The 9,953-nt window shown below is 44.5% G+C and overlaps 1 protein-coding gene across 1 annotated transcript; it reads right to left on the reverse strand.

Moving 5' to 3' along the window:
* Positions 1-1,553: 1,553 nt before the first annotated feature.
* On the reverse strand, positions 1,554-6,028 carry RTL9 (retrotransposon Gag like 9). The gene is made up of 2 exons (XM_077145419.1): positions 2,069-6,028; positions 1,554-1,670 (listed from the first exon to the last, which is right to left on the reverse strand). The coding sequence occupies exons 1-2, from the start codon at positions 6,026-6,028 to the stop codon at positions 1,554-1,556; spliced, it is 4,077 nt and encodes a 1,358-aa protein (XP_077001534.1).
* Positions 6,029-9,953: the final 3,925 nt, after the last annotated feature.

Consider the following 9,953-nt stretch of genomic DNA (forward strand, 5'->3'; position numbering starts at 1 on the left):
CTCAACTGAGAAGGCGTGTGGTGAACACAGTCAGGGTTTCTCGCTCAACTGGAAGGGCACATGGTAAACATGGCATCATCTGGTGGTTTTCTCTCTTGACTTTCTCTTTTGTAGGACTTCAAAAACTAATCATAGTTCTAAGGCCGAGAAAATGTCCCAATTAAAACAAGTCTATAGAAATGTCCAGTCAAGGGCATCCAGGGAATGACACCATCTCTGACCCCCTTCCTCCATCCTTCCTCCAAACTGTTGCCAAGTTAGTTTCCTCAAGTGTGTTTCTAATCATGTCATTCTTACTGCTTTTGAAACATTGCTAAGCAACACAATTACCTGGATTATTATTATTGAATAAATAGATTGGTCCTGTTGTATCAAATTCTCCATTATTCTGTCTTCTTGTCTACATAAGCTTCACTATGATTGCAACCTATCTTACTCATATATTTTCTTCTTTATTGTCTTTTCCCCCTATTTGAATATAATTCTCATGCAAGCAGAGTTCTTATCTGTTAGCTGGCACATTTTAGATGATAAATATTGATTGAATTGAGGACTCAATAAATATAATTTTATTGGCCAATGTTAATTATTTTGTTCATAAATGAATTTTATTTGCTTTTATGATTACAAATGTAATATATGCTTACTGCAGAGAATCTGGAAAGTACAGAGAAGTAGAAAGAAGACATTTTTTAAAAAACCACCACTATCCCCTTCTGAAGGTAAACACTGCTCATATTATGTTCTAATTATCTATGCCTGTTTAGAGACAAAGACCCCTATCAAGAGTGCTGGCCATGAAGCACAATACACAAGGAGCCTGAGGGCAATTAATAACTGAAGGAGTCATGCAGAGGTCAGACTATAGAGTCAACACTGATAGAACACAAGGGCCATAAAGAGATCAGGAGGTCAAAAGCTGACAATACAAGAAGTTGGCTTATTGTAAGAATACAATGAGATGAAGCTTGTCAAAAATTAAATCCCAGTACTTCTCACATGGTACATAATTAATAAATGTTAGCCACTATTATTATTAGTCACAACAAATGGCTCAGGGTGGAGACTATAAACTGGGTAAGGGTCCCATTTTTAGGTGCAATGGTTATGGCAAATAAGGACAAATCTACTGGGTTCAAAGGGTAGAATAGAGTGAGCATCGCTCTCTCCTTATAGGCTCTCTTGCCAAGCAAAGCAGGAGCAGGGCTTCCTCAGGTTTGCCTAATGATGTGTAGCAAGACATTCCAAAGTAGGGCATGATCTCTCCTGCCTAAACTGCTCCCTGGACCAAGAATTAGGACTGGTCTTAATGGTGATGGGAGTGCAGAATCTCATGCATGACATATATACATATTCCATTTTCTGATTGTCAAGGCAGGTCACAAGCATGTGGGGTAAAGGATAAAATCAAGTCAGCTGAGTGGAATATGGGGTGGTATCTTCCTGGAGGGCGAAAGGCAACAAGATTTATGATAAAATTGAATGGAATGGGTCCAGGAACCAGTTTTCAAGTTAGCAGCAGAGTCAGATATCACAGAACAGTCCGGTGAGAATTACTTGTCAATGGAGGCCTTCCTGAGGCCTGTGCTCTGTCGAAGGTAGTCATAAAGACGTTCTTGAGGGTCTTCATGCTCTTTCAGGTAGCAACAACGTTTGCGAACATGCTGGTGCTGGTAGTGGGAAAAAAAAACAGCAGAGGTAAAAGTCACACTTACAATGACAAGGATGCTCTGCCTGTATAAATGCAGTAACTGAGTAGAACTAGGACTTGGCTAATTTATTTTATCTATATAAAGTGTGAGCAAGGACAGGTTAAATCCCCTAGTAACCCCAGTCTACTACCCATGTGTCTGTAGGTAAGACCCAGCCCCCTAAAGTAGACCCCACCCTTAGATTTGGCCTTTGAATAAAGCAGGGCATTGCTACTCAAAGTGGTTAGTACATCCAAAATAATTGCTTAGCTATACTTGCTGATGAAACTCCAGGTTGGGGGTTATGGTCTGAGAGTTCAATGCTTCCCCATTGTCTTATTCTACTTAAAGGGGCAAGATGTATCCCTCATGATTACCTCCTCAATCTGCTGCTCAGCATTCAGTTCATTTGCCATTGCCTCATCATTATTCCGCTTACAGGCTGATGGCAAAACCTGGCTTGAGTTGCCTGGGAAATCCTTCTCTTCAGCCAACTGGCACTCAGTGTAGAGAGACCTATTTATCAGCTCCTTCAGACTGCCAGCCATGTTCAGGAAGATCTGGCCCATTTTGGTGGTAACAGCTTCCGAGAGTCCTTCCAGAAACCTGGTCCGTAGAATGGCATCGGACCAAGACAAATTTTGGGCCAGCAGTAGGAAGTCAGTGGCATATTGCCTGACTGACTTCTGGCCTTGTTTGGTATGGCAAAGAACAGCACGGAGGATGTCTACCTCGGACAGGGAGTCATATAAACTTTGTGATCTGGTCAGGAAGGATTTATTTTCATCTGAGAGGGAGCTTCCTACTTCCATCTGCAAGATAGACCACCTCTCTGCTGCCCCCAGATGAAGAGACACCAGAAATGCCATTTTCTCTGAATCATCCAAAAAATCCTTCATCTGCCTTTCCTCATTGATCTCCATGTCCTCCTTCTTAAAGCATGAGCTCTGGGCAGCTTCCTGTTCTTTTAGGAGATAACAGAGTGCTGGGGTCAACATTCCAAAGGATGGGACTTCTGTTGGTGGTAGGTTCATTGTTTTAGGGGTTGTGGCTGTCATGTGAGGTGTAGACTTGGATTCAGAGACTGTGGCATTGGAGGTCGATGCCTCTTCAGAGCCTATGGCTTTGATTTCCAGAGTGGATGTTACTCCAGAGGTTGTGGCTGCCGTTTGTGGTGCAGACAGTGCTCCCAGAGCTGAGGCCCTCATTAGTAGTGTTGACATTTCCTCAGAAGCCATAGCTGTCATTCGCGGCACAGACATGCCTCCAGAGGCTGTGGCTCTCAGTAGTGGTGTGGACATTGTTCCAGAAGCTGAGGCTCTCATAAGTGGTGTTGACATTGCTCCAGAAGCAGAGGCTCTCTCTGGTGGTGTGTGCATCCCTCCAAAAATTGTGTATGTCGTTCGTGGCTTGGACATATATCCAGAGTTTGAGGCTGTCATTTGTGGTGTGGACACTGCTCCAGAGGCCATGGTTTTTATTAGCGGCATAGACATCTCTCCAGAACCCATGGCTGACACCAAAGACATGGGCATTGTTCCAGAGGCCATGGATCTCATTAATGGCTTAGACATCCCTGCAGTGGCCATGGCTGCCGTTTGTGCTGAGGACATCTGTCCAGAGGCTGGAGCTCTCATTAGCTCTGAGGACATAGCTTCAGAGGTTGAAGGTCTCATGAGTGGTAAGAACATGGCTCCAGAGGCTGGGGCTCTTACTAGTGGTGAAGACATCACTTCAGAGACTGGGGTTTGCATTGGCAGTGTGCACGTTCCTCCAGAAACTGTAGGTGTCGCCTGTGGCGTGGACTTTGATCCAGTGGCTGGGGTTAGCATCAGTGGCATGGACAGCCCTTCTGAGGCTGAGGCTGACATATGAGGCACAGACATAGCTCCAGAGGTTGTGGATCTCCCTAGTGGTATAGACATCACTCTAGAGACTGGAACTTTCATTTGTGGTATAGACATCATTCCAGAGGCTGTGGCTGTCATTTGTGGAATAGGCATTGCTCCATAAGCTGGGGATCTCAGAGGTGTGGCTATCTCTCCAGAGGCTGGGGCTTGCATTAGTGGTGTGGACTTCTCTCCAGAGTTAGAGGCTCTCATAAGTGGTGTGGATATTGATCCAGAGGCTGGGACTCTAGTTTTTGGTGTGGACATCACCTCAGAGGCTGGGGCTCTCATCTTCAGTGAGGACATCCTTCCAGTTGTCATGGATTTCTTGAGTGATGGCAACATCCCTCCAGAGTATTGAGTACTCATTGGCTGACTGGAGATCTTTTCCGAGGCTGTGTCTTTCATGAGCGATGTGGGCATTGCTCCAGGGGCTGCAGCTCTCATTAGCATCATGGACATCTCTCCAGAAGCTATGCCTATCGTTTGTGGTGTGGTCATTGTTCCAGAAACTGTGTCTCTCATTAGCATTGCAGATAACTCACCAGAAGCTGTGGTTGTCATTTGCTGTGTGAACGTTGCTCCAGAATTTTTAGATGTCATTAGTGGCTTGGACAATGTTCCAGAGGCCATAGCTCTCATTCGTGGCATGGGCAATGCTCCCAAGTTTATGTCTCTCATTGACTGCGTGGACATCGACCCAGATGCTTTGGCTGTCATTAGTGGGGTAGATGTTTCTCCAGAGATTGTTGCTCTCATTTGTGGTGTAGACATAACTCCTAATGCTGTAGCTCTCATTTGTGACATGGACATTTCTCCGGGGACTGGGGCTCTCATTTGCAGTGTGGACATAGATCCATAAGCTGGGGCTGCCAACTGTGGCATGGACACAGTTTCAGAGGCTGCATCTGTAATTAACTGTGTGGAACTTGCTTGAGAAGCTGGAACTTTCAGTGATGTGGACAAAACTCCAGCAGCTGAGGGTCTCTTTAGCTGTAAGGATATGGCTGTTTTAGCTGCAGATTTCACAGATTCTGTGGATATTATTACAGAAGTTTTGGGCATTGTTGGCTGTGTGGACATTACTTTAGAGGCTGTGGCTGACATTTGTTCCATGGATATTGCTCTAGAGGCTGTGACTGTCATCAGCGGGGTGGACATATCTCCAGAAGCTGGGACTTGCTTTAGCAATGCTGATGCATCTCCTGAAGCTGGGAGTCTCATTAGTGGTGTGGACATCACTCCAGAGGCTGTTGCTCTTATTGGTGGAGTGGGCATAATTTCAGGGTCTATATTTTGTGTCAACATTTGCATCAACACTCCAGAGCCTGGGGATGGCATTTGCTGGGTGGGCATCTCTCCAGAGTTTAGAGCTGTGATTAACAGTGGGGACATTGCTTCAGAGTCTGGGGCTGGCTTTAGTAATGTGGCCATTTCTCCACCATCTGGAACTGAGGGTAATGCTGTAGACATTGCTGCAGAGCTTGGTGTTGATATTAACAGTGAAGACATTGCTCCAGAGTCCGAACCTGACATTTCCCCAGTGTCTTGGGTGCTCTTTGACTGGGTTGGTATTACGCTGGGACCTAGGGCTGACATTATCAGTGAAGATATTGCTTCAGAGTCCATGCCTGACATTAGCAGTGAAGATATCTCTCCAGAGGCTAGGGCTGTCATTAGCACTTTGGACATTGCTTCAGTGTCTTCATCTGTAATTTGCAGTGGGGACAGTGCTTCAGAGCTTACAGCTGGCACTTGCTGTGTGGGCATCACCCCAGGGTTTATATCTGGTATTAGCAGTGGGGACATATCTCCAGTATCTGGGGCAATCACTAATGGTGTAGACACTGATTCAGAAGATGGAATGCTCATGATAGGTGTAGACATCACTACAGAGGATGGAGCTGGCATTGCCAATGGTGGTATCTCTCCAGAATCTGATGTTGCCATTAGTGCTGTAGACATTGTTCCAAAGTCAGGAATTGTCATCAGGCTTGGAGACATTAATCCATAATCTGCAGTGGACAGCAAGGGGGACAATGTCCCAGAATCTGAGGCTGGCATTAGCAGTGGGGACAGTGTTCCAGAATCTGAGGCTGACATTAGCAGTGGAGACAGTGCACCAGAATCTGAAGCTAGCATTAGCAATGGAGACATTTTCCCAGAGTCTGGGCCTTGCATCATTGATGGGGACATTGCTCCAGACTTTGGTGTGGACTTGGTGTCAAAGGTTGGGGTTGTCATGATCTGTGCAGCTATCTCTCCAGGGTCTGAGGCTGAGGTTGAGGCTATAGGCAACTGGACATGAGAATGCAGAATTTGGACCTCTGCTCTGGTCTCTGCCATTGGTCCAGAGAGAGCTGTTTCCCTGTTTTGGGGGGTGACATTTTCCTCCTTCATCAAATTGCTGAATAGCAGTGAGTGTAAGGTCATTGATGTATCTGCCATAGCCACAGGATTTAGGGTAGAGAAAGCCCTAAAGTGACAATATGGAGTCCTACTGAAGCCCAAGCAGTGAAATCTGTAAATAAGAAACAAGTTTAAAAGTCAAAATCCAAATCAAGAAGATTGGGAAATAGACTATCAGTTCTAGGTGGAGGCCTGTTTGTTTAGAAATGGGCCTATCACGTTAAAGAAGTTATGCAGTCATGAAGAAGTTTGAAGCTGGAACAAATACCGCTTCTGCTACTATACTTTTCAAATCAATTCACCTAGTCACATTTAAAATTACAGCTTTTTAAAACTTTCAGTTTTAAACTCTCAGCAGCCAGAAGCCTGGCCAGTTCTGTAGTGAATGAAGCAGCAGCACCACCTTCTGGCCAATTGTGGGAAGTGCTGGTTCTGAGGGTATATTCTATCCCGTACCAGCTCCCAAAGTCAAGCCACTTACCCTGGGAAAATTATCAGGTCCTAGGACTCCCTGAGTCCTGGCAGTGCTTTAGTTCCCATTTTACTACTCTGATGGCCCTGAATGTCCTCCTCTGGAATAGGAAGGCATTTGCCTAGTCAAATACTGGGAGCACTATTTCCATGAACTGAAAGTACCATTGTTGTTATTTTTATTATATCAACAAGCAGTACTACCATCATTTATTGCTCACTTAGTTTGTTCCAAGCTTTGTAACAAGGACTTTACAAGCATTACCCCATTTGGATTCCATGTTGTCCTGTGCAACAGGTAATATTATTATCCCCATTGCTCCAGACTTCTCAGATTAGCCAGAATTCAGGTTAAAATAAGGTCACTGTGACAGTAACAAACTGTATGTCTTTAACTCACCCCTCTTAAGGGTTTCCTAGCCCTTGACATCCTTAAAGTTGCATTCAATTATTTCTATGCTGTCCTATATAGTAGTTCACATGAAGCCTAGTCTATAAAGCATACAAAGTGTGAACTTCTCTGATGACTTGAGGGTGGGCAATTCTGGAGTCTCACCCCACTGACCCAAGAAGGAGTTTCTTGGCACACGGCTTGGAAACCAACGCACACGATACACAATGTTGGCACATCCTCATAGGCTGCCCATTCCAAAAATGGCAGACTTGCTACTTTAAAACAATGTCACAAAAGTCATCAAGTTCATGGCATTTTGCCTCAATAATAATTATGATAATAATAGCAAAAAAAAATACCAATGGTGAACATGTCTCGAGATTGTACTGACTGTCAAGCACTGTGCTAGGCACTTTACACATATCATCTTATTTTTCCCCCCACAGCAACACTAAGAGACCTTGGTAGTACTAGATTTTCACCTTAAAAATGAGAAAACTAAGGCCCAGAAAAGCTTAATAATTTGCATGCAATCACATAGGTTTCCAGGGCTATCTAACTTCAGAGCCCCTACTCTTTGCGACGGTGCTATAATGATCCACTTTGCCCCCTCTCTCTCCCTTTTACTTAGTGAGATTACCAAGAACTCCACCTTCTATCTCCAGCCCGGGCAACCTCAAGTTGGAGGTGTGATAAAAGAAATACTGACTTCCTGCTGACATCTTGGTCACTCTAAGACGTGGCACAATGGGAAAGATAGGAGTCAAAAGAGCAGTTGTGGAAGTCCACTTCCAAACTTTAGAGAAATCCCTGAAGGTGTCACAGTTTCCCACTAGGGAAAAACCTGGGAAGATCTTACCTTGCCAGTCAGGGAGACCAGGGAGGGAGTGTCCTTTGTGTTCCTACTCTTTCAGTCTGGCCAACTGACTTACGCCCCATGCCCGACCAGTTTATTAAAGTAAAACCCAATACCAGCAGCTGTTCTCTGCAATCTCCTGTAGCTATCCCCTGCCACTCCCCCTCCTGCCTGCCAGCCAGCCAGCCAGCCAGCCTGCCCACCCACCCTCCCCACTGCTCCTGACTTGCTAGTGCTTGCTCTGTCTCTCTGGTCCCAGATTCCTGCTTCTGTATAGGCTATGACATTTGTTTCTGGCCACCTTTCTTTTGACAGCCCTCCAGAAGCTCTGCTTTAACATTTGGCCTATAGAACTCCACTTCTCTTCAACGCCCCCGCCCCCAGTAGTTCCACCTGCCCACCCCACCACCCCACCATGCCAGCCTCTGGCTGTCTCCTGACAAAAAAGCAGGTTCACACAATTACATAGACGAGACAGAAAGGGTCTCCTGGCTCAAGAAATAACACTTACATTCCGTGGTTTCTGGAAATACAGGAGTCCTGGGAGCTAAGCAACTGGTGTGGTGTGCATGGAAACACAGGCAGGCAGAGGGTTAGAGGTAAGAGATCTGGGGGTGGAGTTTGAGTAGAATAGTGTCAGGAAATTGCAAAGAGCCTCAGTGCAGGGAAACAGGATTTAAGGAGATGGGCAGTGGGGAATGGAGGGCAAACATCTTAATAGAGCCTTGCAATAGTGATAATAAAAAAGGGCCAATTGTGCCCAGTGTCAGAAACACCAGGGAAATCTGGCACCAGTGTCCTTGTTACAGGGCTCGGATTCAGCAGCAAGTCTCCAGGGATTTCAGACAGATGGCAAGAAGAGCATGCCAGTCTTGAGCATACCAGTTGAGGGCTTGATCATGGAAACAGGGCTGAAGCCTGCTTTCTAGAACTGGGACACAAGGTCAGAAGCATCTGAATTGGTTTCCCTTAAACACCTAAACTAGGAGCAGAATTTGTCCCTGAGCCTTGAATAAGGCAGAGGCTTCAGGTGAAGTTTAAGTAGCCCAGGAATGGGGACTCAAGAGTTTGGGAGGGGAAAAGTTTCATATCATTATAAACCTTCCCACACTCATAATTAGCAACCAACAGTAACTGAGCACTTGGGTAAGAACTATACATGCATCAAATGATTTGGGCCTCACAGCAACCCATATAAAGTAGGCATTGCCATCATTCCCATCTTACAAAAGGGGAAACAGGCTTAGAGAAGTTAAATAACCAAAGTCACAGAGGTAGTAAATGGCAAAGACAAGATTTGAGCCTGGGTCAGTCTGATCCCACTACTACATTTCCTCTGTTTGTAATGAGAAAAGTGGTTTAAAACATTTTAAATGTCATATCCACTGCCACCCCTTGTTCCTTTCCACTACCCACATTCCACCAAGCAAAGAAACTTTTTTATTACCAATGCTTGAATCACTGTAGTAATAATTATAATAATAGAACTGACATTAACTGACTTCTTCCCATAAGCCAAGAATTGTGTTGAGGGCTTTATAAGCATTATCGTATTTGATCCTGACAGCTACCTTCTGTGCTAGGTTTTTTTAATTCCCAGTTCACAGAAAAAGAAACTGAGCCTCAGCAAGGTGAACCAACATGACCGAAAGCACACACCGCTCTGTCTGACTCCAGATCGCACTCTAGTATACTACTCAAAAAATAATAACTCCAGGGCAGGCCACGGTGGCTCAACAGGCAGAGTTCTCACCTGCCATGCCAGGTTTGATTCCCAGTACCTGCCCATGCAAAAAATAATAATAATAATAACTCCAATCACTCTCCCCTCTCCCCTAAAAACATCACAGGAAACTCATTCACTCTACTCAGTGGCATAGCAACCACAATAACAACAACAATTATTATTTTTATACCAAACAATAAAAGCTCACATTTACTGTCCCAGGCACAGTGCTAAGAAACTCCCTTACATGATCTCATTTGATACTATTATGTCCGTCATTTTCTACTTGAGAAATCAGACACAGAGAGGTTAACTAATTCCCTAGGTCATACAGTTAAAAAGCAGTGTTGTTATGACAATAAAATACTAAAAGTATCCTAAATACACAATCTTAGAATCCAATTCATTTAATTCATTTACCATGCATCTGTAGCAGCCATTTATGTAGTCATTGAAAATGGTATTGCAGTGTGTACTTAGATGATCTGATTTTTATAAAATAAATGTGCATATTTTC

Source organism: Tamandua tetradactyla, chromosome X (genome assembly GCF_023851605.1).
Source record: "Tamandua tetradactyla isolate mTamTet1 chromosome X, mTamTet1.pri, whole genome shotgun sequence".
Taxonomy (NCBI): Eukaryota; Metazoa; Chordata; class Mammalia; order Pilosa; family Myrmecophagidae; genus Tamandua; species Tamandua tetradactyla.